Source organism: Echeneis naucrates, chromosome 1 (assembly GCF_900963305.1).
Source record: "Echeneis naucrates chromosome 1, fEcheNa1.1, whole genome shotgun sequence".
In the NCBI taxonomy this organism is placed as follows: domain Eukaryota; kingdom Metazoa; phylum Chordata; class Actinopteri; order Carangiformes; family Echeneidae; genus Echeneis; species Echeneis naucrates.
In genome coordinates, this window is record NC_042511.1 from 23,973,465 (window position 1) to 24,000,791 (window position 27,327).

At 41.0% G+C, this 27,327-nt stretch overlaps 2 protein-coding genes across 7 annotated transcripts in view; one reads left to right on the forward strand and one right to left on the reverse strand.

Annotated features, from left to right (window-relative positions):
* The window catches only part of apbb2b (amyloid beta (A4) precursor protein-binding, family B, member 2b), a 45,365-nt gene extending 37,552 nt beyond the window's left edge, over positions 1-7,813 (forward strand). For 5 of the 6 annotated variants that reach the window (XM_029497368.1, XM_029497363.1, XM_029497369.1 and 2 more), the window contains 5 exons: positions 252-339; positions 2,149-2,232; positions 2,374-2,489; positions 3,114-3,293; positions 4,243-7,813. In XM_029497368.1, coding sequence (XP_029353228.1) covers positions 252-339; positions 2,149-2,232; positions 2,374-2,489; positions 3,114-3,293; positions 4,243-4,413 — 639 coding nt within the window. In that variant the 3' untranslated portion in view covers positions 4,414-7,813. The remainder of the gene's footprint in view (positions 1-251; positions 340-2,148; positions 2,233-2,373; positions 2,490-3,113; positions 3,294-4,242) is intronic. The other variant, XM_029497367.1, reaches the window with a different exon arrangement.
* A 433-nt stretch (positions 7,814-8,246) lies between these two features.
* On the reverse strand, positions 8,247-24,885 carry LOC115043029 (putative methyltransferase NSUN7). The gene is made up of 12 exons (XM_029501105.1): positions 24,843-24,885; positions 22,952-23,134; positions 19,255-19,313; positions 16,865-17,001; positions 16,502-16,654; positions 15,933-16,116; positions 15,380-15,593; positions 15,144-15,287; positions 14,860-14,961; positions 14,476-14,593; positions 11,085-11,205; positions 8,247-9,140 (listed from the first exon to the last, which is right to left on the reverse strand). The coding sequence occupies exons 1-12, from the start codon at positions 24,883-24,885 to the stop codon at positions 8,247-8,249; spliced, it is 2,352 nt and encodes a 783-aa protein (XP_029356965.1).
* Positions 24,886-27,327: the final 2,442 nt, after the last annotated feature.

Genomic DNA, 27,327 nt, shown 5'->3' on the forward strand with positions numbered 1-27,327 from the left:
AACCATAGACATTTTGACAGCACAGGGGTGCTCTATGTTTTTCGCAGCTCTTTCTTGTTGTCTTTCATCTTTTTTCCCCTCTCTCGTCCTCTTGCACTTCCCCATATTTTGTCTCCTCAGCCTCCCCTGTCTCCACCATGTTAGACCAATTTTGCTCTGCTTTTGCACACTGTTTCCTCAGATTATTCTACCTGCATTTCCTCTCATCTCTCTCTCACTCTCTCACCCTCCCACCCTCTCTCCTTCATCAGATAATGACAGAGCGAAAGAATGCCAAAGCAATGGCAGGAGGCTCTCTCCAGGACAGGATGCAGGCAGGACTAGATCTCCCTTTACAAGGTAGGCTTCATAAATACTATATTGCTTCTCAGTGTGAGAGTGAACACCTAAAATGTATGAGAAGATGCAAGGGGCTATCATTTCTGTGGCATGCTGGATGCATTCAAACCGGTCAATTGGAAGAGCAGAGAAGATGTTGTGATTGCACCACAGTGTTCAAAATCAACACAAGTTAGTAGGTAGGAAGACAAACACTTCTACAAATTCTGTTTTGGTCTCAAGGCAGGACAATGTTTTGTGTTTTTTTGGGAAATTTGTAGCCTTTATGTTGGTGGGAAAGTGTTTCCGGTATGTTCAGTCATATTTAAGTGTCTCTCTAGCCCGTTTCATCCAGCAGAAGTTTCTGATGGTTGTGTAATTTGTTTTGCCGCCCCTGAGGAAATAAAATCAAGACAAAAGACTGAAAAACAGTTCAGTTTAGGGAATCGGAGAGGAAATCTAGCCAATTATTTAAGAATTTCAGCTGTCACGATGATTAATAAATAAAATTAAAATAAAATAAAAAAGCGGAGAAGTGGGTGAGTATGTGAGTGACACACAAAGATACACAAATGTGGTGTTGCACATTACTACAGTCCATATTTCTCTTCCAGGAGCACTACCTTTCAGTTATGAGGATCTGCTTAGATTATTTTTCAAAAGCAAATGTTGGAAGTTATCCTATATTCAGGTCAATATGATGAATAATTTGGGGCCATCTGAAATAAATCTGTGTGTTTCAGAAGATTCACATCCATCACTTTGAATAAATGATGGATGGGCCCCTTTTGCTTCAAATACGCTGCATAAAGTTATCTCCAAAATTCAATAATGTTTGCAGTCAGCGTTACACACCAAAGGTATTTGGTGTGTAATGCTGAAAGCTGCCAAATGTTGAATGCATTTCCCATCTCCTAAAAAAAAAAAAAAAAAAAAAAAAAAAAAAAAAGGCTTGCATATTTTAAATCTTGCTGTGTTGATATTCATATTTACTTGCTTGTAGTCTTTCCACATTTCTACTTGTCATTGTGCTTCACTGACAGGTTCCAGGTATCCAGCACACAAAGCAGGAACGTTGCTCCATAGCTTCACTTGTACTCCAGTTAAAAGACAAGTTGATGGTCCAATGTTTATTATCTGAAATTATTATCTAAAAATGTAGGAGAACAGTGTTAAAGCAGTATCTTTAAAGAAATTGTTGTTTTGTGGCTCTCTCAAGTTGTTATCATAAACATGATAACATGCAGTTTCTGTTTCCAGTCAATACTTTATTTCCCTGTGGCTCTGGCAGAAAAAAAAAATTGGCTTAATTTCACTTTTCACATAAACACATGTAAATGGGAAAACCCCAAAGAAAAGTTGTTTTTTATAAAACTTTTTTATAAAATACCAACATGCAGTAAATAATGAAAAGGTAGGGAATGTTATTTTAAATTAACCTGGTCTCAGACATTAATTTAAAGGTGTAACATCCTTTGCATTACAAAGAGGGACGACAAAAGGAGCTGCATGTTTTTGCAGGGCTAAACAATGCTAATGCCAAATAATGCCAGTGTGTTTTAGTTTTTTTTTTTTTTAATGGACCAGAATGACAAAACATCAGTTATTGTTCAGTCAACTACCTCAGTGGAATTTTTGATCCTTCATCTAGAACTGTTCTGACATTAAGATATACTTTATAAGGCTCCAAGACAGGGTGCGTTTCCAAATAATACACTGGAAGGCTGCACTAGAGGGGCCATCTGTAAATCTTTATTGGCTCTTATTTATATTAAGGACATTTTTCACCCTTGAGAGCGACTGTTGAACTTGTGTGGGGCTTCTCTCCAGCAGAATTCCCCACACCAAAGACAGAGCTGGTCCAGAAGTTTCAGGTGCACTACCTCGGGATGATGCCAGTGGCCAGGCCAATCGGTCAGTTCGACACACAATCACACGCCTACATACAGGACCGATGCCCAATATAAGATGATGCAAGATTATTAACAATGTGTTTATGATGAACGTTTCTAAAAAATAAATAATATTCTGTTTGTGTTGAACACTCTGGTCCAGGTATGGATATACTGAATGGAGCAATAGACAGTTTAATTGGTTCTTCGGGCAAAGAGGACTGGACTCCAGTAGCTCTGAATGTGGCAGATGCTACTGTCACCATCAGTAAAGATAAGGTCAGAAACACTATTGCTGTTGCCCTTGTACGTGTCTTCCTTTTCCTTTATTCGACGCGTTAATCGTCTGAGTGTGAAATATATCCATTCCTGTTGTTCCTCTCTTCTGTAGCGAGACACAATCTAATATGTACAGGCAACGACAACAGCATCCAATGCATCTGCCGCTTATTTCCAACATTCAACTTTGGTCCGTTCATGTCAATGTTCAATATAAATTTGCAAAACTTGTGAATTGTCAACCAGGAAGGCAGCAAGCTGCTCTCCAGCATAATGAATGAGTGAGTTCCACTCAGGTTAAATTTGCATATCAAGTCATAATGTTCAACCATGCAGATGACACAAAATTACTTTTTTTTTTTTTTCCATTTTCCTTTAAATAAGTTATGGATTTCAGCTTCAACAGGAAGGCACTTAAAGCCCTGCTGCTCCAGTGGATTTATTTAAAGGGTTGCTCCCCTGTGTCAATGTGTGTCGCTCTTTAATCTCAACTGTATTTTTTTTTTTTTATTAGGTTTTATTCTGCCATGATTCAAATGAAAAGTTAACTAAGATTATTACAAAGAAATGTCTCCTATTTGTCTGAGGAATTATTGCCAATCTCAACTGAATATTTGTTACCAGGATGAAGAGGAAGTGCTGGTGGAGTGTCGTGTGCGTTTCCTGTCTTTCATGGGTGTTGGGCGTGACGTGCACACGTTTGCCTTCATCATGGATGCGGGCGGGCATCGGTTTGACTGTCATGTTTTCTGGTGTGAGCCCAATGCTGGCAGTGTGTCCGAGGCTGTGCAGGCAGCTTGTATGGTGAGTCAGTGAGCGAGGAGGACGCAAATACTGTGAACCAGCTCTTCCTGCATTGGTTACTCAATGCATGCTTGATGCATGCTCATATTTTCCAGTTAAACTGGTGGGGGTCCACATGGTTCATTTTCTTGAAAGTGGTCTTGTTAATTTACATGCTAAAATGCATCCATCTTGCAAATAATAAAACCAAGGTCATCCCCTGGAAGTCCAGACATGCTGAGACATTTATAGCTGCTCTCTCTTTGAGTGGATGTGCTTATCTTTAGTTTTGGTTTAGTTTTCCAGTCTTGACAGATGGATGTTTTACTGTCTAACCAATATGCTCTTTTCAGGTTGTAATGGGACCCTCTGTCAAATCACCAATGTTGTAAAACACGCTTTCAAATGAAGAGAAGCCACTAAAAGATAAAATATAGTGCTTTCTTATCACTTTTCTCTGAAAGAGGATGTCCCAGAGAGTCATCTTGAATAGATTTTTTTTTTATTGTTTAAATTGTATTACATGTTACTTCTTTGCAGGAAAGGTTTTCAGAGAGGAAATATGTCCATTGAATTATTAATCCCTACAATGACTTTACAGTGTTTTTATTTTGTCATTATAATGTCTGTGATCGCTGCCCAGAATGCCCTCTGTGCTGTTTCTGCTCTAATGCAGCCCATTAGGTTAATCATCCCTCCTTGTCTCTGCTATGTGACTCACAAGATTAGTTCACTGCTGGCTGGACTATTGATCACACATCAGAACTTTGGATATATGAACACACACACATACTAAAACTGATTCACAGTGACAAGAGTCATTGGTCATTTTTATCGATCACAGATAGCAGCCTTGCCCTGACCAGCTTTACACACACGTTCATATTCCTATACTGTGCAGTTGTAATTCTCTGTTATTTACACTATGTCTCTTTCTCCTGCCTTTCCTCCCCCCTACTCTCTCTTTCAGCTGCGGTACCAGAAATGTTTGGTCGCTCGCCCCCCCTCCCAGAAGGCCTGTGGCTCATTGCCTCCCAGTGACTCGGTGTCTCGTCGGGTCTCAACCAGCGTAAAGAGAGGGGTCTTGTCTCTCATCGACACCCTCAAACAAAAGAGACCTGTCACTGAGTTGCCACAGTAACCGTGGCCAAGCACTACCTGCTCCCTGACACAACCCCCCCAGTCACCATGGTAACCAGTCACATCGCTGCCGAAACCCATTGCCACCACAGTCCCCAGTAATCACTGAAACACAGCAGAACTCCAGGGCTCGGGAAAGCTTCTCACAATTCCTTTTTGGGAGCAACTCGGAATTTCATCTCGAGAGTTTTATCGGCTCTCGAGCAGCAATTCAAGTTTCTTTCTTCAAAATAACTAAGCTGAATCAAGACTCACGTCGGGAAGGAACAAACACAAGAAACTTCGGAAAGATTGTGAAGGTGTTGCTGTACATAGAAGTAACTCATCCCACAGAGGAGTGAGGAGAAGAGCCAGTATTGAAGTAGGAAGTGTTTCTTCAAGCACTGCACGTGTGATGACGGAGCTCATTGCTGCCCAAACAGCTGATCTAGCCACGATCTTATTGCATTTGTGTCTATGCCTGTGCTGCCAGCATGACCTTGCACACCTGGCCTCACCTCCCTGTCACTCACCTGATTGTCCTGTTAGTCTCCAGTGGCTTTTCTCCTCTGTCTGTCATTCTCATCATTCTCAGTAGCCTGTAACATAAAAGTCGGTAAAGTGGGGGAAGGAATCACGAAAGCCATTGTGTCTCATTATGTGTGTGATCAGTAAACGATGAACAAAAGGGAGAAAAGAGCTGCTCCAGATAAAAACAGAGTTGGCCATTAGTCAGCACGCTCATCAGCTCAGCTGCTCCTGCATGAACCTTTTCTAGAAAGCTGAATCACTCTAGATAATATCAATACACTACTGCTGCTTTCCGAGACTGAAGGGATGAGAAATCAGAAGCCGCACTGTTTATCCTGTCTTCTTGGCTCTTTGTTTGTCATTGGCCGTGTGTAAATCAGCCTGGGGTTTAAACGAATGGTGACCTTTCACCTGAAAACATTCAAAGTTTTGTTTCTGTTTACATCTCCCTTTGACTTTTCCGTTATCGCGGGGAAAATGACAGACGATATCCATAATGGAGATGGACGGTGTTACCCCTCTTGTCTGCTCCCTTGCTTTGTGGTAAACAGTTATAAACTGCTGCTCCCAACATGGAGACTGTTGTTGCTGCTGCTGCTCTTTGATGCACATGCTGGAGGAAATTTGACTTTAAATCCCACCTCAGTATCTGTCCCGAGAGACCTCATATCCACTAATAAAAGAGGATTGGTGGCATGAGAAAAAGAAAACTTGAGGAATATGTTTTTATACCTGCATATGGTTGTGATGATGTTTTCTGAACTGTGTGGAGTTGAGAAGGAGGGAGCGTTTTTATCTCCAGCGTTGGTCATTAAAGAGGACCGCCAACAGAGAGCCGTGTTGACTCAAACAACAGGTCTTTCCTGGGTACTCTGTCTCCTTGGTCTGTTCACTTGAAAGCACCTTCTGCTTTTTTCCCCCCATTGCCTACTTGCTCACTGCACATTTACTTTCATCATGTCACACGTTGCCTTTTTGCTGTTTTTTTTTTTCTCCCCCCTCAAACAAATCTCAATTATTCACTTCTAAATCCTTATTATAGCTGAAGTTGATCAACGCTCTCCGCTGTCCTCAGGGTGGTTAGGAAAACAGTAAGAGGGAAACCTTCAAAATCCTAAATCATTTTAGAGCAAGGTTGTACAAAATAATAGGGTGTTATAATGCTGTATCATAGTTTGCCTGGCTAACTGACTTAATGCATAGAGTAGTTTTGGCATTATTTTTAAAAGCAAAGCATGTCATTGCATAGAAAAAGTTCCTCAAAGACTTTTTCAACCACATGACAAAAATGAAGGATGAAAAAAAATAAATAAATCTGTGTACTCAAGCTTTGACCTGTTGAAGATGGCAGCCAGCGAACTACAGGGACCGTTTGTTTTTTTTATCATTCAGCAGATGGAAGATTTTTTTACTGACAGCGTGCAGAGTAATGTGCTGCTGTTAATTAGTTGGTGAATTTCATGCTGCTGCAGCTCCGGCCAAACTCTGAACCTTTGAACATGAAAGTCTAAATCCAAACACAGGTTTGCTTTCCAAGTTTTCTATACTTAGCATCCAAACAACCACAAAAAAAATCTTAAGAAAAATGTTTTAATAACATTTTAATGACATTTTTCTTTGTAATGCAAATAATGCTCCCTTCTCCCCATGTCAGTTATAAAATCATCAGCTGGTAATATGAACTTTTTCACAGCTTTAGTCTTTGTCTTTAAGCACAATCTTGTGTACTATCCATCGCGTGCATCTTCATTTTCCCAGGAGGCAGAATAAAAATGATCTGGCTTGGAAAAGTCTTGAGACCAGTTGTTGGAAACATGGGGCTGTAACTTACAGTAGCTTCTAGCAGTCGATTAAATCTGCCAATTTAATCAGCAACAGTTTGATTTGAAGTTGAAGGTTCACGGCCTGTGGTTAGAAATGAACCAGTTTCATTATTATTGTCGATGCTCTATGTAAGGAAGAAAAGCTTGACAGGGACTCTGCTTTAATATTTTTAAAACATTCAACTCCACATTTGACATACAGAAGGAGGAACTAGGAGTATAATTGAGATTTTATTGAGAAAACTCAGCCACGTCACCTTCTTTTGTCACAAGGATGTTGAAATGTGAATGAGATGGCTGAAATTTGTCGTGTACATAGAATCCATTTAATGTAACATTTGGCATTAATCATTGTTATAAGCTATCTTTTCATTTTTGAATGTCTTCAGTTTCTCTTATTTTCTTGAAATGAAATGCCTTTTTTGACAACTCACCAAATGGCCAAAGTGTAAAATATTGACATGCATCGTTGTAGATAGGAAAAAAAATATGAGAGCAAATAATGAAAAGAGAGAGGAGGGCGATTGGAAATTTGTTGTCACTTAAGTTGATACTGAATTTAACTGAGCAATTATCTATGCATTCTTTTGATCTCGAGAAACAGAAAGTCATATAAAGCCTTGCATGCCCTTGGACGGTTGAAAGAGCGACTGTATGTACTGAACAGAAATATTTTTTATTTTATTTATTCTATTTTATAAAGGTATATACTGATTTTATTAGTTGGGGCAAGTAAAGTCTCTTGACTCAGTGTTGTTGTCTGTCTCTGGTTAACTCACAATGCTACAACAAGCTCCGCTTTGCAGATAAAGGAATATATCTTCACCTTGTACAGCTCCCTGAGAGCTGGGGGTGCACTGCTGGTCAGGAGGAGGAGGAAGATGAAGGAGGTGATTGTAACAGCAGTGGATTCCCAGTGTCTCTGTCAAGCTTACACACATAAACGACAACAACAACACACACGTGAACACACTCCATTTCCCACAGATGGATGTGCTGGCTTCAGTTTGCTGCTCACTGATTTGTACACTTTATCAATGTAACCAATTGTGAGAATAAACAGCATTATAAAATACACCACTTGGCTTTTGTGCATCTGTGACTTGATTTTTTTTAAATATATATATATCATCTGATTTTATTCCCAGTAGTTTTTGCCTTGTGGCCTCGTGTGAGCAGTTTAAATTGAGCATATTTGTTGAATCATTTCCTTTGAACGTGTTAAGATGGAAGTGGAGGTTTGCCCTTGATGTATAACTTAAGAATTGAACCATTCATGCACAGACCAGAGCTGTTTATTTATTTATTTATTTTTTTTTTTTTATCATATAATCACTTAATTGATTTACTGCCAAAACATACATGGTTTTCTGAAGCACACAAGGTTTAAGGCTTTTTGTTTCAATATTTCTGATTAACTGGCTTTGCAGTGCCTTGCAGTTTGATAACAGTTTCTGTGTTGTACAACAGACCTCAACATCAGCTGTCCAGGCAGAGAGATCTAGGAAGAGGATGCGGACATTTCAGGGTGCTGAGACTGTGAGGTATGATGGAGAGAACTGCTGCTCCTGCTGTGCAGAGAGCAGGAGGACAGGGAGGAGATGGGTGGAAGGACGGCGTATGCAGCCCTCAACACTTCCTCTGGTCTGACCACCTTCCTCGTAGGATTAAATGGACTCACTGGTTTAGCTAAATCCTTCAGTGTCTTCCCTGCACCACGAGGCTGTGAGTCTTTTCTCTGCACTTCCTTGGGGGCTGCGGGGGGAGGAAGTGATGCAGGACAAAGAGGTGAGGGATGTTTTCCAGCAGAGGAAGAGCTGCTAAAGACACTTTGTTGTGATTTAACCGTTGCATTGTCACTTAGCTTGTGCGCAAGGGCTGTGATTGGAGACAAGTGGATGGATGGCTTTGCAGAGGACATTAATGTCAGAGTGAGACGAGGTATTCGCCGTTTGTTTTTTCTAAGATGCTTATTGTGATCAGTGTTCATTTTCCTTTTCAGTGATTTCTTCTTGTGGGTTTTTGAGAGCGAAGGTGACCTGTCAGTTTGTTTGTGTCGTATTTTAAGTTTTCGTTTGCGCCCTTTAAGCACTCTCCTCTTCTTTTCTTCTTCCCCCTTTTGATTTTCATCTTTGTCCTTGCTGCCCTTGAAGATTTCACTGCCTCTTTCTTCTTGATTTCCTGGAGATGCGACTGGATCTTGTCCATTTTCAAGTTCCTTTGTTTGTTGGCCGGATGGGGATGGGGGTTTGCTGTCGGCTGAAACTGCACAACTCTTCTTGCTTTTACCTCTTTTCCCAGGTTTTGACTGTTCGGAAAATATTTCACCCAGGAGGCCCTTTGCTGCCGCCCTTGCCAGCACATCCTGGACGGTTTCTACCTTTGTGGGATCTGCCTGAAACACCAAGGGCAGTTTAAGATGATGAGAAGATGCAACACATTAAAACTACAAGTCTCTGGGGTAACAAGGAGATGTAGACAAGAAAATGCAGTCATAAAGTGACTCTGTGGAGGAGGAGGAGGAGGAGGAGGAGGTCTGAAGGCTCTTACATCGCCTCAGAGCAGTGTGAGAAATAAGCCACTCATATTTTCTTCTTTGACTTTATGACCACACCATCAGCTGTGAGAACTGTTCATATGTTAAATTCATGCAGTGGAACGGAAAAGGGAAACGAGGTTAAAATAAATGTTATTCCAGCTTGGGAATGCTCATAATCTTATTAGTTAATGGCAGCTAAAAAGATTAAATCATTTATTTTCTGATTTTCACACATTTGTTTCAGCTCATTACCGAGTAAAATCAGCTATATCCAGTCTGTATGCATGGTGTGACAGAATAACAGTTAATATTGGATCCTGCCCGAACTGCCAACAGTGGTGCGTTTAATACGAAGGGACATGAATGTATCAAAGACCAGTGCGATCTATCCTCAAGATCAAGTCAAGATTTTTTGGCTCCTACAGTCAGCATAACTCTGTAGATATCGAAATGCTATTTCACTTAAGTAGAGTTACACTGAAAGTGGCTCTGGAGAAATAATTCTAATGTCACCTGTAAGCCTTTCTCCACCTTCCTCCCTTTATCTTCATTTGTCAGTCTGAATCTGCATGAACTGTCTTCTCTAATGAAAGTGAATCCTGTGAATGTGCCTTTCAGTCACTCTTCAGTGTTTAATCTGTTTTTCACTCCTCTTTCTTGACAGCACAATGTTCTTTGAGTCATTTGTAGACCCCTTTAATTGTGCTGCCAAAATGAGTTTGTTAAAAAGAAAGAACAATGCAGCCATGGACTAAACAAAGCTGGATGACAGCAGCCCGTCAACTTTGTTGTGTTTAACACACATTACTTTTTGTGCACGTGGTTCACATCGGTCACTCTGTCCCCCACTTTTGGTTCAGCAATAACAATGACATTTTATACAGACATACATGACATTGAGGATATTGCTCCCAGATGACTCATTCAACTTGAAGACACATTTCAAGGTGATCTCTTGTTGCCTCTGCACTTCTTCACAGTTTGTCTTGTGGAGTCAGTCATCTGAGCAGGAACGAGCCAACTCGGGGCTTAGAGGATGTGGACGTCTGTTTTTATTGTGCATGAGCATTCATTTTTAAATGACTGAACTGTCACTAGAAAGCTGAGAGGAATCTACTTATGTGTGTGTGTTCATATCTTTCCAATACCAACACACACACACACACACACACACACACACACAGTCCTCACTCTGCACCATTTTTTTCGAGCTGCAGGGGATCAGAAGAGCAGCATCTCATTTCCTTCTATTGTATTGTTCTTTTATGAGTGGAGCAAGAGGGAAGACAGAGGAAGGGGCAAATAGGTTAAGCAACAACGTGATGTAACGCAGCCGGCGGGTGGAGGGAAGAACGACACAAAGAATTATCCATTCATCTTTGCTCTAAAGGACTGGAATGTTTCAGCAGCTCGGACGTACTTCATCTTTAACTTGTCTCTTTTTATGGAGTATTGGAATAATGCTGCAGTGTTTCGGGGAGAAATTGTGTGTGTGTGTGTGTGTGTGTGTGTGTGTGTGTGTGTGTGTGTGTGTGTGTGTGTGTGTGTGTGTGTGTGTGTGTGCAGATAAGCAGAGCCGACCCACCTCCCAGCAGACAGACAGTAAAAGAGTGCAGCCTCAGCACTACTGGAAGGTCTTGTCGCAAAGCAATCACACACTGCGCTCAAACAAATACCCCCTAACCCACACACAAACACACACAAACACACACAAAATCTCTGTTCCCCCTCAGTCTCCTGATAAAACCTTACCCTCTGCATTTTTATGTACACACACAAACACACTTTCTGCTTCCTTACCTGACGGGACAATCTGGCTATAAAGAAGCCGTTGGTGAACTGAGATGGTTCGAGTTTGAAGAACTTGGGGTCTGTTGCGTCTTCTGACTGGGACTCAACAGGGAAAATGGGACCGTTCACCCTGTGAGAGGAGCAGAGCAGCAGGTGAGACTGCAGAGCGACTACAACTCACGGGGCAGTTTCAATTCAGTAATCATTGCCTCCTCATATTTACTTTTGGAGTGGAGTGGCAGACGGGTCAAAGGGGAGCAAATCATGATGTGGATATGTCTGTAGTTCAACTCTTTTCATTAAACTTGGTTCAGCTCATGTCTTGGACAAGTAAAGGTTTTCCCTTTCTCATCAGATCATATAAATGTGTTGGCATTCCCATCAACCTCAGACGTACCTTATTTATTTGGTGCTAATATGAAAATGCTACACCAAGATTGTGAACATGGTAAACATTTTCATTTCTTGTTTTTATTTTTTTACCACCTACATGATAACATCAGATTGAGGCTGTACATCTAAATCTTCACAGAGCTGATGACAGTTGTTCTTGAATTGTTTTCCTGGTTCGGTCGTAAACACAGTGTCCATTTGGACACACACCAAGTTAGGGTCAAAATCCATCACTGCAGCAGTCAGTGGACATGTGCAGGCTGGACAGGAACAAGCAGTCAGAATTAACATGTTTATGGGGCCCTGCTCTGCCAGCTGTTCTGTATATCGCACATCTGGTTTAGATCCCCTCAGCATTAAGTATGGTAGCAAATGTTGGTTATTTCTCAGCGGGCCAATAAATCTGGCCCAAACTATAAATGGTGTGCTAATATGACCTTTTTTGGAATCAAGATGCTGTTCAGATTTATTGAGAGAGTGCACATTTGCACTTAAGCAGAGTTCCATTTCTCCACGGCTGGATGGAAACTGACAAAAAAGTTTAATAATTGAGGCCGAGGGTGATATTCTCTCAGGGGAGCCCAGAATGCGTGTTGAGTTTTAATGAGTTTTGTGTGCATAAACATTTTATGGCCGAAACAGGTGCAGGGGAGCTCTGCGGTTTTATTGAGCAACTTTATCGGACAATCTTTGGTTGAAAGTTTCAGGTCTGTTGCTGGGTGTCATGATGTGGTCTTCTCAGACATAACTCTGAGCTTTGAACCAGAGACCCCTCAGTTCATCTGCAACAGGCTGGTGGGACACTGACCAACACTCTCGTCTCTGAAAACTAACAACACTTCTTTTGCGCTCAGCCTTTCAGTCTGGTTTGCTTGATTATTATTTTATTTCACTTTTCAACTCCACTGTCCTGTTTTGTACTGGCCACCACTGACATTCATCATTATCTTAATGTATTCTTACTTTTTAAAATGAATTTACTACCCATGTCTTTTTGACTGGCCGCTTGTATTTTTAAGATCACATATATTATTTCTGTTTGCTTTAATCGTGTACAATCTCTGTAATGTTTTGCTTGTTTACTGAGTAACCCTGAGGTTTATTTTAACCAGCTTTTTAGTCACCTCTAAATATGAAGGATTTCTGATTTTAGAACAACTTTCACAATACATTCACACTAAACTGAAGATGACAGAAAGGGACACAGGGACTCCAAGATGTGTTTGTACACTCAATTACATTTTATGCATCAACGTTAAACTACATTTAATGTAATGTCATTTACTGAAATCTATTTTAATGTAAGAGAATCCAATCTAATGTATACCTGAAAGCGATCCTGTTATGTATTCTCTGCAGTTTTTCAGCAAAACTCAGTGTGAGTCCAGCATAACACACTGAGATTTTACTTAATTTCCCATGACGCTGTCATTGTTGAGTAAAGGTAAAGCAATAAAGTGAACCCAGAACAAAGATTAATACAGTTTATGAACAGGAATAAAAGGACGCAGTAGAGGAATGTTCCTCTCCGGACGTGTTTTAAATGATGTAAAAGAATGTATGCTGCTATGATTGATATTTTGTCGAGCGTGGTTTTCTGGCATAAAAAGGAAAAACTGTGGGTTGTCAGTAAATCTATGCTTACTCACTCATTAAAAGAGTCCCACATTGGAGACTAGAGGAAGGATCATTTACTGCGATTAGCATATTGTACTTGTGTTTGGCAGGAGCTGACACAGTGTCAGTGTTTGTGCTAATGCACTCACATCCTCGCGTGCAGATGGGATCGGTTTCTTCGGTTATTTGATCACATGTTGTATGTTGTTGTAAAATCTGTGTTGCATACATGGTGGCTCTGCTGTCGGTCTGGTTCACTGTGTGCTTCTGGAAGGTGCAGCATGTGCTGCCCTACTTATTACCACAGCATTGTTTTCTGCTCAGTCTAACAATAGACTGGTGTCGGGCTGTTGTGCCAGATTATCTGCAGACAGGACTCTGGGCCTCCCTCGCTCTCCGAGGCTTCTTCGATATTTTCTGGAAAGGCTCCCAGCTTTCCATCCGTTCTCTGATATGTAAAATATGCTAATCTATGCACCTCGAGAGGCTATGGCTTCAGATTTGCTGTTGCCAATGTGGTTGGGTCTAGAATGAGAATATCTGTGTTGAATATGCGACTCTCAGCCAAATTTTAAAGATTTCTAAGAGAAGAAATCTATCGAACTGATTCACACCGATAATAGTTTATGTGATCTGATAATTATTTTATTCAACGATTAGAGACAACGTATTCACTCTTGCTCACATTTGGTGTGCTGATATGAATGCATAAAACCTTAAGAGATTCGACAACACAGCTGATCGGCAGAAGGCGGGGAGACAGTCACTCAACTCCATGGTGGTACTTTGAAATTGAAATTCCACTAAACCAGCAGAGACAGGATTTCATTAGACTGTGCCCCAGACTCCTACACAGAACGCAGATTGACACTGGTTAACAGCAGACAGCACTCTAAAGCAAAATAGTGGTTCATTACATCGCTGTACCTTTGTGCAGTGTAATTTATGTGTTGAATTAGTTGGTATAGACCAGTCATAAAGGTTGGTTTTCTAAAGTGACATCTTGTTTAAGCTCAGTGAAGAGAGCCGCCTCAGTGGATCAAAGAATAAAACTGTATGAAAGACTCCATCTAAGTGAGAGCACCTTTACTCAACTTCAAAGTAATGGGCCCTTTCAGGAAAGCAACGGTGGCAATCGTCTCTCGCAGTGTTTCATAGGAAGAGGCGCAAAAGAGGGCAGACAGGTTGCCTTCAGCTTTCTGCCTTATCTTATTAAAAAAAACACACACACAGTTCATGGCCAATTTCAGATTTCTCATTGGTTTGTGGTTTGAGCCTGTGGACAGGTAATGAAAAGTCAGACATTTAGTTAAATACTCATTATGCCTGCACAGAGAGAAAGCAAGCAGCTAAGTGTGTGTGAGTGTGTTTGTGTGTATTAAGTATTTACCTGAAGGGGAGCAGTTTGGGGTGAGCACGTGTTTTTTCCAACACTCTATTCACCAGCTGTTCGTTTTCCTCAGGATACACTGAGCGTGTGCAGTAGACCACTGTCTGAACCTTTGGGACTGACAGGAGAAAAGGACAAAGTGGATGAATGAAAAATGACCTCCCACTCTGCTGACTGCTGATCGGTACAGCAGTGCATGTGTAATATGTGCAAAAGTGTTCACGTCCACTCCTTACTGAGCTGGCACCAGTTTACCTTTTTACTCTTCAACATGTTTTCCTGATCAAAATATTTTGTATCTCCCTCCCCTTCCCTCTCGCTCTCTCTTGCTCTCTCTCTCAGTGTGTGTGTGTGTGTGTGTGTGTGTGTGTGTGTTGCACTCACAGGTAAGAGAGTGTGCTAACAGTTGCGCCTGCTGGTTCGTCATAGCGTGAATTTTGCGCTGGGATACAGAACCATGAGACAAGTGTGGCAACAAATCCCAGTCTGTCAACATAATGAAACGTGTTTTGAATTTTAAACTTATTTGAGAGATTTAAAGACACAGATTATATTGCTGCAAAAACACACATGCTCTGTGTGTGCGTGCGTGTGTGAGGATTCAGTGTTTGGGCCTCAGGGCGAACTTGAACTGGGCCTCATCTGTTTGTATTTCTTGGATTACATACCTCCATGTTCACTGTGGATGGTGGGAACAGGGTCATTGAGGGCAGAGGATGAACACTGAGGCAGCACTATAATAACCTTCAGATGCTGGACGGTGGCATCCCACTCATTTAGACCACAGAATGCTTCTGATAAGATCCGTACATCTTCAGATGTGGCGAAACACAAAGATGAACGTCAACAGACAATCATTGAACTGTAATTTTGGAATATGACCATTTCTCTTCTCATTACGCACTCTTGATGTCCATTTCTTTGAGCAATTCCTGAATCTCTTCGACTTGTAAAACTGTGTGATCAGCACCGCACAGCAACACTCGGCCCGAGCGAGCAGCAGCCGCCACAGCTATGTGAGCCACAGTCAGCCCCGAGAAAGAACCCACAACCAGGACGTCAGCGCTGTCAAACAGCAGGGGGCGTAACACACTTACTGCCACACACACACTCCTGTCCTGCAGGGAGACAGATCAGCACACAACCACGTAAGTAACCATGTTATTCACACAAGCGAGATTTTATTTTTGTGATTTTTTTCGTATCTAGCCTTATCCCTCCTCACAGACTATCTGACTTCAGAAAGTAACTTTTAATTCTGTATAAGTGAACACATTTATTTTTTACTCAAGTAGGAAAACTCTTGTAATCCTCCATCTACCCATTGTAGTATTTTTTTCCAGCAGTCTGCCACCAGTTATCTGAGGCTTGCTCCAGAAAGAGGAAACCATGTTTCTCATTTGGGATTTGTAGCTTTTTCAGCTCACTTACACACTTCACTGCACACAGACTTCTACCTGCATCTCGAGTACATGAGCAGCGGTGAGGCTGCTTTCCTGTAGCAGAGCTTCGCATTGTTTGGGGAAGACAAGTGTGTCTGGGCAGAGAGCGTCCCTGCAGAATGTCAAGTCACTGAGGTCAGTCACATCCTTCACTTCACCAAAGCCAGCGCTTTGCAATACTTCACAGACCTCCTCAACGCTACCGAGGACAAGACACAAAATATTTCACGATAGGTCAGCAACATAAAGCAAGAACCCTTTTTTCTTGTTTTTTTTCCCACGCCAAGGAACCGCCGTACTAACTGATTATGCTCCATTGAACTCTATTAACCAGCGAACCAACCATTAACCAAAAATGCTGCAATATGTCTACCTTTACAACATGTGATGCCAGCAGATTAACACCCGGACAGATTGGGTGTGAAGTCTTAATGTGAATCAAATAAAGAGAGGTGGAAAACGATGAAGTGCAAAATGATTTAGTATATGCAATACAAATGCTTAATGCCCAAAGCCAAAGGCATGATCCAGGAAGTAAAACAGAATTGGAAGGATATATTTTGATGTGCAGTGTGCTCTGGTACCTGGCCTTGAGTGCATTGACCCATGTGTAAAGTGGCAGGCATTTAGCTTGGCGCTGTTTGATCCTGACATGATCAGACAGAAAACAGGAGAAACTCAGCAGACTCTGTTTTACTCTGCAGCGAGCTAGAGATGCTGCCAGCTTGGTCTTCCACCTGTTATACACATGTAGACACACACACACACACATTTTGGAATAAATACCTAAGATGATCACATGATTTCAGTCTTGATTAGGATTTATTAATGACTATTAGTGACAGTGGTTACCAGATTTAGCCTACTATGAGAAACTAAGCAACAGATGAAACATTTCCAGAGCTGCAATAAGAACATACATGTGAACCTGACATCTGCACACATACCTGTGCAGGCTGCTCTCCAGCTCCCTGACTTCCTTCAAAGGCTCCTCTCCTTCTTTCGTTGAATGTTTGTGTGACTGAAATCTTCGGTTTTGGAGGTCAAAGAGCATCACCATCGCCAATGGCAACATGTCAGCAGACTGCAAGACACAAATGAATTACATTTACACCTGTTCCAGTAACTGAGTAGCATTTCTGTGTAATTTGTACTTTTTTGAGTAATTTAAAAAATCTGTAATTTTACTTTTACTTGAGTATACTTTCTTCTGAATATCGTACTTTGCTACATTTGAAATAACTGCCGTTACAGAGTAAAAATAAGTGAATGAAATCAAATTGAAAGAAATCTCTACAGCTAGCGCACCAGAATGTGATTGTATATCTGATTGGCCCTTACGATCTGCAGCGTCTGACGTCACACGGACATCAGCTCTTTTTCTGCTTGCCACGCAGGGAGATGGAGGCAACAAAATGAGACGTGCCCGCCAACGTTGGAAGAGGTGTTAAGGTTAATAGTTTGGCTAAAATAAGTCTGCAAAGATATTGTCACTGCCATTGGTTAGCCTGATATTAAAATGAGACGGAGCTAGCATCCTTTGAAAATGTTCACGTTAGCTTGTCGGTAAATAGTGCAACAATAGGCTAACGAACAAGGAGTCCCTTTTTCTCTTTCTTCAAGATTCCTGAATGAAAATGCATCCGTATGATTAGCGTCAGGCCTAACCCCTTACAGAAGCATCCACTTCACTCCAATCTCTTCTCCACTTTTGTGCAAAACCCAAGCGGTTATTTTGCGTGTTGCCTATTCAATTTTATTATTGTTATTATTGGGGTCCTACAACAGTATGGCAGTTGGATAAACTGAGGCTGACTGGAATGATGTGACTTGTGGAGTCAGTGAGCTATCCAAACGAAATTCCTGCTTTTTATCTACATTTGTTTACAAAAGTCATTTTTCTATACATTGTCAGAGAAATGTGCTTTGAACGTAAATATTTTATACAGATGAATCGAATCTATTGACGACGCAATGAGACATCCATTGGTTGAAAAGTAATTCATACTTGGCACTCATAGACGGTAGCCTGGTTTTTGAGAAGAGCACTTTCTACTTTTACTTTTTTAACACCAGTGCTTTTACGTGTAATTGAATACAATTTAACAGATGTAACTTGTTGTTGAGTACAAATTTTCAGTACTCTTTCCACCTCTGCACGTTCATTACCGACGCCATCATAATTGTAATCATTGTCATGTGGTCATCGTCATCCTTTGATACTACCATGAGTCCTTTCTTCTTAAGGCAGCGTTCACCTAAAGCCACAGACATCACTGACACTGCATTTTTCAAAACATATTAACAAACAGTTACGTATATGTAGATCCAGGCGATATGGAGAGACTTAAACAATGAGAAGATCAGAATTAAGTCCAACGATTAATCAGGCACAAAGAGCGGCATTAACATCATCAGACTTTGCAACTGGCCCGCACCCTGAATGACCGGCACACTGAGAAGGTCTATAAAAACTTTAACGATTCTCCGTTGTGTTTTTAACTTGGCAATGCTTGTGTATGAAATTGAGCGGTGGTATTTCTGATGGAGGACTGAGGGGAAGGGTTTAATTGTTTTGCTCTCGAGTTGAAAAATCAACAGTCTTTCATGTGAATCACTTTCTCCACTTCTAAAGTAACAGGCTGTAAAGAGAAAATAATTGCCTGCGTCACCTCTCATATGCAGGTAGTCAAGTGATTTATTGTTAATATAACAGCATTGATTATAACTGCATTAAGCACAAGAGAAGAGGAGACATCCCTTTCTAAGTCTTATGGCTTTCATTTCCATTCACCACTTTTCTCAGGCTGTATTTGTTTGTGTGTGTGTATGTGATTTAGAAAATGTATGTTGCAGAAAAGGTGTGTGTGGAATAACAAAGAGCTGTGTGGCAGTTTTTATAGTCACACTTGAAGACTAACGACCTCTCTCCATGTTTCGCCCATCCTTCAATAAAGTCATCATTTACACACACACACACACACACACAAGCCGGGTATATCTCTTTTTGTCCATGTGTGTGTCATTGCACAGTGTTTTATAGTGTCGTTTACAGTCCCCCAGTTGAATAGTGCGTCTGTATGCATCATTTGCCACCTATAACTGACCAGACTGTGTGCAGATCTGAATACAAATGGCCTTTAACTGCATCCCTGCCTCCCTCCCCAGCATTTTACCATATTCTGATGGAGCACCCTCATATGGACCAAGAGAGCACAGCTACTTCATTTAAGAACGGATAACTTGCAGACAGTTTAACAATCAGTGAATAAGCACTGGAGGGTTTTTAATCAGTTGTGGGGTTGTTAGGACTTGTGAAAAACTTGGCAGGACTCACAAGGTGCTGAGAGGTTTGGAAACAGCTGTCAGTGATGACATCTTCAAGTAAATCTTGGTCTAAAAGACAGAAAGAAAAGTTGTTCATCAACAGAAACATTCAAAAGCAGTTTTGTTCGAAGTGTGTTGTTAAGTTTAGATTATTAAATTTGGTAAACGGAATTGTTTTGTGCTTCCAATTGCATTAAATAGTGACATCTTTCATCAAAGATCTGCATTTCATCCAAAAAAACTATACATGACACAGAAATTGCAGTTAGGCTAATAAATTAAGAAGGCACGTGACATGTGCTGTCTGATGATACACAAAGTTGGCTCCTCTTCTTAAATCAAGTGTGTGTGTGTGTGTGCACACTGTTGTTCAGAGCTAAGTCTATTTTTGGGGATGTAGTTTCAGAAAAGACATGCCACTTGAAATTTTCAAAGCTGTTGTTATTATCAGATGGTGCTGTTGCAAAGAGTTTCCCATGTAATGGTGTATTTTTCGGGTTAGGGCTGGGGTTCTTTTTAGTTTGGTCACCACCAACGCCGGAGGGGAGCAGTTGTCTCTTTAGCTACTACCACATCCTCCACCATGGTCTGGAATAGGAGAGCGATGAGTGTAAAAATATGACAAGATCAATGAACTGATTGATGCCAAAATGTTCTCCGGGGCTGAGCTGAGCTCCACAGCAGATTCCTTTCACATTGAATCATTCGACCCATTGTTAGTAATCTAAAATATTTATCAGTCCGCTCACCACTCCTGCACTGAGCTGGACATCTCAGAGACCATCATCTCTTGAACTGGCCACCCGCTACATGTGGGGCCTTACTGAGTGCAAAACTGTGTGTGATGACCGTCCAAACACGTCGACTGTGTGTGTCTTTGTGTGTCTTTGTGTGTGGACGTGCGTTTGCTCCTGGCTTCCAGCCTCTTATCACCTTCCACACAGGCATCTGCTGCACCTCCAGCTCCAGTAATTTGGAATCACACGGAGAAAAGAAATGTATGACTATATGACTATTTAATCTACAGTCTGCAGTTGAAGCTGCTATTCAAAAGTGAATATTGGAGTTGACACATGCTGCGACTCCACTGCTATTCATTATAGAGATAAGGCTGCCTTATCACTAGAACTGCCGGTGGTCACTGTATACTTAAAACCACCGACGGGCAAAATTCACCCACCATTAGAATGCAGTAAATTTCATTCAGTCCATTTATTTATCATAATGAAAAGCTAGTTGTAATTCCTTTCCTGTACTCGCATCCTGACAATGTGATGATAAAAATAATAATAAACTTTATTTGTATAAGGCTAATAAATAAACTAACAAAATGAATGGTTTTTATTAAAAACACTCTTGAGGAGGAAACCTGGCATTCCTGCGAAAATGTACAAGCGATAAAACGGATAAAGACCAACAGATAAGAGACCAAATGCTCGCCAATGGAGCAAAAGGGAAAACAAAACTTAAAAAGTCACAGTGAAACTGATGTGCTGACAATAAACAACTCTAATCAAATCCAAAGTTCATTCAATTTTTATGCAATGAAAGAATGATAACGGCCACTTTCGGCTAACACTAGACTCCATCATGGTTGAAGGATAAACTCTGCTCTCTGCAGGTGAGAGACACAAGAGAGCCGCATGCCTCTTCAGGGGAAAACAACTCTTAGAGATTACTATCAAAACAACAACAACAACAATAATAATGACCTTTTAGTGAGGACAAGCCATTTGGTCCAGTACGTCAACCCCTACTTTTGTGCGGTTGTTAGAAGTCACTGTCTCTGTTGTTTTGTTTAATTTCACATCTGTGGAAATGGACACATTCTGATATTTGGTGATAAGGATGTTTAGATGTCTCCTCAGCTGCACTCATAGACGGTAGCCCGGTACGTCATTCTTAGTATTGAACATCTTGGTTCTCCCTTGCAGAGAAGTTGGAGGCTCCCTGTTGTTCCTGCTGATGGTGCCTATCGGGCTACTCTCCATGGGAAGAAGCACATTATGGATTGGGAAGAAAGTGAAAACCTGGAGATTTTGACCTGAACCAACCAGGAGCTCCATCAGCTTCAGTACCAACCTGTCCAAGGTGTTGCATGGCATCTTTTCCCAGGTAAGTGACCTCAGTCGGCCTCAACTTGCTCTTTACTTCACCTGCACTATGACCTTTGGTGATTCTTGTGCAGGTTAGATTTAGGGTTAGCCTTTGGATGAGTGTTTGAACTTCAATAGTCAACATGGGCTCAGAAGAGTGTTTGGTACCACTTCTTTTTCTTTTTGGTGATTCTACGCTCCAGTTCTTCCAGCTGGATCTTCATGGAGGCCTCCATCTTCTCCCTCTCTTGCTCTTTTTCCTGCAGACTCTTCGTCAGGTTGTCTTTGATCTGGAGATCATGATGTTGAAGTTTGTTTACTTCTACTACAACTTCTTTCCTACTTCAGAGTAGTTTTGAGGGAAGCGTTCTCTTCTTGCGGGGAGGTTTTCTCTTGCTGAAATTGGAGACAATGACGGGGAAGTTCTTCCTCTTTCTTGTTCAGAGTAGTTTTGAGGAGGTTCTTCTCTTTTTCCATTCAGGCTTTGTTTTGTAGGAAGTGGAGCACCCATGAATTGTTTTTACATCCTCCTTGTCTTTCTGAAGTGTGGCCTTCAGCTTGTCCATCTCTTCCTTCAGGTTGTCAGTTGTAGTCCTCTCAAACGCAAGGTCATTCTCCAGCTCTTTTGTTTGTGAGTCTTGATGAAGGCGCTGGTCCTCCAGCAAGCGAGTTGTCTTCTCTAACTCTTTGTCAGCCATGTTGGCAAGCTGTTTGACAATATGAGCCTCCAGCTTCTTTGCTTCCATGTCTTGCTGAAGGAGCTCCTTCTCTTTTTGTACGGCCTCCAGTTTAAGTTGAAGGTCCCTGTTGGATGGTCTGATGCTCAAGGTCCATTTTAAACCTCTGCGGGATCTTCTTGGTTTTTTTCTTCCCGGATGAGTACATGATGTATTTCCAGTGTTCAAAAAGCACCCTGATCATATTCTGGTTTCAAGAAATGTATTGTTATATTGTTACTGTAGCGCCGCCAATTTGTGGAAATGGCTCCATTATGACACACTTCTGGGTAGGCTAATATAGCCTTCTGCTAACGTCTAACACCCCAGCGAATTTCTCCAAACAGGAAAAGAAATGTTTAAAACTGATGGGCCATTACGTTGAACCGATCATATTGTTGAGCTATCCAGGAAACTTTTGTGTTTATGTGTTGAGAAATGTTAACGATGTCATTAAAATTGACAGTGGAGAAATCGTTTACAGGCAGCGGGTCCTCTCCGGTCTGCCCACTGACTGGCCTGATAAAATAAAGAAATAAAGACAAGGATTTAACCTCGTGATTAAATGATCAGTAATGTAGCGGTTACATTAAAAAAAAAAAGATTAAGAAATGCAGAAAAAACAGTGCAGCCTCTGTGTTCCTGAGCCCCGACTGATACACACACATAGACCTGTCACTTTAAAGTTAGGGGGTCCTGATTCTCCCTTCTCCTCCTTCTCCTTAAAAAAATATATAGTAAGTATAGAGGAGAAGAGGTAGTGCCTCGGTTCTGCACACCTGTGGCACTAAATTAATTTAACCGTGAATCTCTCCTTTTCTGGAACATTTTTAATATCTGAACTACATTTACCTTCCACTGTAAAATATAATGCAAGGCTCTTCAGTGATCATACATTTGAGTGTGTTGAAGGCGAGTTGGTAGGCCTGCTTCTGTGTGGTTTTGTCTCTGCTCTCAGGTAGTGGAGTGTCTGCTTTCTTCGCATAGTGCAGAATTTGAAGTGCGACTGGCTTTTCCTCGCGCAGCTGCTGGAAAATGGCTGATGCCTGTAGGTAGGCCTGATCTGATGGAGGGCAGACTGTAGGGGGAACAAGATGGAAAAAATGCAGCAAGGAATAAGGTAATATTGAAGATTGTGAAATCAAAATTCACCATTGGCACTTGGCCTTTTCACCACAGACATTTTAAACTGTAACAGGAAAAATGCAAGTTTTTCATTCAAGTGTTCCCCTCAGCCATGACAGTGTGACCGTGAGTGACAATACCATAGCACATTCATTTTGGTAATTTTATATAATAATATAAATGAAATATATCCTTCATTATGAACACCTTTATTTTCCCAACTCTTTGTTTTCAGGTCGGTTGACAGTGCATATATGTTCTCCAGACAAGACCTTTTACAAACTCAAAATAAAGGGGTTGAAACACTAACTTAAGGATAAAGTTTCAAAAGTCGGATGGCTGCTTTGTTTTTTTCTTACTACTTTATCTGATATGTATCGCTCAGCTATAGGTGACTGCAACATGACTCTAGAGAACCTCAAGAACCGTGTCTTTCAACAGGATAAGTCCCGAGCAACTGCAGTGTTTAATCTGCATGTAATTAGTCAATATACCCTCCCTGTCTGTCTGCAGAATAATTGTTCGATGAAAACCACCCTGTGCTAGAAAGTAAGGCTGAATACTTTTGTATATGACAGTATTAGGCAAAATATTGAAAGATTCACCTGGGTAAGGTAAAACTGAAAGAAGACAAAGGATAGCAAATAAAAATGAGAAGGGCTCCTTGGTGGGCTGCTGGTGTTGATGTCTATCAGATGATGTCTCCCTGGTGGCCACTGTAGCAGAGTATATGTAGTATGAGTTTTTTTCCTGTCTGGTACTTGGGCAAATTAAAAATAGCAGCATATTAAAAAAGCGGTATAAAGACCGTACCTTTGTCCACCACGATCACAACAACAAAATCATACACTTCAAACATCCAGCCTCTCTCTCAACAGATACATCTTTTTCCCTTCCTTGCTCCTATCAGACACTGTTAAGGCAACAAGCATCTCCACGGACGCACTTTGTTTGTTTACAGAGTTGAACCTGAGCTCTGCAAATGTAAATAAGATGCATGGCATGTGATACACCTTCCAGTTTATGTGAATGTGAGACAGTGCAGCTGCGAGGCCTCTGCGGGTAATTGGGTTCCTCTTGGTGCAATTAAGTAGCCGCTCAGATACATCAGCATGAATAAATAATGGACCTGACCCCGGACAAAGGTCCACCTCTCAGTGACTTGCCTTCACTCATCCGTAGTGCACACACAATACGCACACCCACAGCCGTCAACTCACTCGCACACACCGTGTGTTTTTCAGTTTTTCATAATGCTGTTTGAACCAGTCATGTGGGTATTCAATGACATCACTTGATTTAAGGATTAACATCCAAAGGTTTGCAGGGACCACTAGCCTCTAATTAAACTGGATTAATAGAGAGGAACACAGAGAGAGTGTAATCGGCTTTTACAGCACTCATCAATGTTTAAATGCGAATGAATGCTGGAACTGACCAGAAATGTGCAACGTGTCCAATAAAGCCCGTCAGTGCAAATGGAATGAATTAATGAATATCAAACAGCAGTGATTTAATGTGTGTAAAGCAGTTTCCTGTCCTGCACAGGAGAAACTCTCAGTCCACTTTAGAAGACTAGCACTGGAAGAAAAGGCTACAGCAGCTTAGTGTAATCTGCATAGACAATGATGGATTGTTTAAAATTGCATAGCAGGTTTTACCTTTGTCACTCAGAATCCCCTTCAAGGGAGCGACACAGCTCATGTTTGCAGAGAAACGCAGCTCGCAAAAGTTCCCAGACTCCACCTGCTATGAACAAACTGGTCGATTTTGCTCTGAAAGTTATGTCCTGCGCTGCACTGGATATTAGTGTCACAATGTCACAGTGAACTAGAGCCCTTCATGTGCTCATCACCTCTTTGTCATGGATGGTTTTGTCCTGACGCATGAGCCCTGAGTTTGAAGTACCATGGTAACAATATGATAATGAAGGAGTCCTATCGTCTCTGTGACAGGTAGACAGTAAAATAAAACACATCATGCTCTCAGAACGAGATAACTCTCATCGATAATAAGCTACTGTTGTGTGTTGTCATTGTTTTAAGGCTGGCTACTCTAATAGGCTAGTTTACATATTATGGTTCTTTTATATTCAGAGATAAAATAGATCACACCGGTCCCCTGCTCTGAAGGGCAATTATTTTGTGTGGCTGTGTGTGTGTGTGTGTGTTGCCCTAATGTGTTAGTATATCAAGACAGCAGTGGACACACACAGTAAACAGGACTATACCTGATAATTTGTGCTTGATGTTACCTTTTTTCATACAGCACTTTATACATGTGAGGTATCACAGGCAGATCAGGAAGGTACTGCCCCCTACTGGCAAATGGAAAGCTGTTTGCAAACTACAACTGTGTTTTGCATGACAATATACAGATACACACGATACAAAACAATGTGTGTTGTTTTGTGTGTGTATCTGTATATATATATTTACACGTACATAGTAGTCCTATCGACAATGACACGTTAATCCAGATTAATTTGGTTAAAATCTGTCTCTGCCGCTGCAGTGCGCTAAAGATGTTTGTCAAGCGGAGTTGCCGTACGTCAGTCCAAAATGGCGGCCGGAAGTAGAGCACAAAGTGGCTTCTTCTCTCTAAAGATCCGGAAGTGACACGTGCGCTCATTAATTAGTATCGATACTCATCTGAGTGTCGTGTGAGTATCGATGTGTCACAGATACCACAGAATCGATACCTCCATCGTGGTCAGCTCACTCAGAAGCCCATGAAAAGCTGACACTGCTGGCCCACAAATATCTCACCGCTCCAGGTAACTCTCCTCCAAGTGAAGGAAGGCTGAAAGAGGAATAAGATGGTTTGATTTGTTTGTTCACACAAAAAAGAAAGAAAGAAAGCTAAAGTTTAAATGTGATATTTTTTGGTTTGGATTTGGATTTTTTTATGTATATATTGCAATCTGGACACCACGACTGCTCTTTAGCTTAAATAAACACATATCAAGTGTTTAAATTGCCTTTTTTTTTTGCCCCCACAACGTGAAACATAATTAATAATGAATGAATAATAATCGTGATGATCTAAATTAATCCAGAGCCACTATGAGATGAACCTGATTAAGAAATGTTATCGTCGACAGCCCTAATATATATATATATAACAGCCATTTACTAATGGGCTGGGCCAGGGTACACCCTGGAAACACTTTGAAAATGTCAACTACATGTCACAGCAAAGTTATATCAAAACATATTTTCCCATATCCAACTAATGAATAATCTAAAAATAAAAGTGGAAAAAGCGAGCAATGTGAATATGTTGTGCAGGAGCAGGTTGGCATCAGAAAAAAATTTGGAGATTTTATCAAATCTTTTAACAAGCTGGCATCTCTCTCCACGCTGAGTGAAAGTAGCAGTTTTGCCACTGCCAGTCTCTAATTCATCATAAGGACTATCTTCATGGCAAAATGGTTCATTGTTACTTTTGCTCCAGTAAATGTATTTTTCTTCAGAATCACTAATCCCAACCATCCAGTAAACCACATTTTAACTAAAACAGGCTGTGAACATGCTGACTTTATCTGTAACATAACATAAACAAAACTGGCTTAGCCTGCTGACAAAAAATAAATACCATATTTTACTTAAATACTGCTTTGCTGTGATCTTTATTTAAATCATTTCACTTATCAGCCTTACAAAACAAAAACTGTTTACATTCTTGTCACATATTCACTGTGAATGAATCAGACTGAACCTTTTTCTTGTTTGAGGAAAAGTCTTTTCATAAACAGTGATTATGTTGCTCTGCCTCTAAGAAAAGGATTTAAAGCTAATTGGCATTTGCGTTTCAACTGCTACCATAAATAAAAGCTGTGTAATATTTGTGTTAGACCAACAGAGGGAGACACATTTCTGAGGTTTATTAGAGTTACAGTAAAGCCATAGTCCTGCACTGTGCGCCTCAAAAATACTTCTTCTGCCTTGTGTTTTACCAAAATACTCACATTAAGACTCCTCATGTTGGACTTTCTGCTGCTGTTGTCAGAAACATCTGAAGCAGAGACGAGCCCAGAGTTTTATTTAGCAGTAAAAGACCAGACAGAGTTGATTTTTGTAATTCAACAGTGCTTGCTAAGCTGCCAAAAAAGGCAGGAAGGGGGTTTATCAGCATATGGGGGGG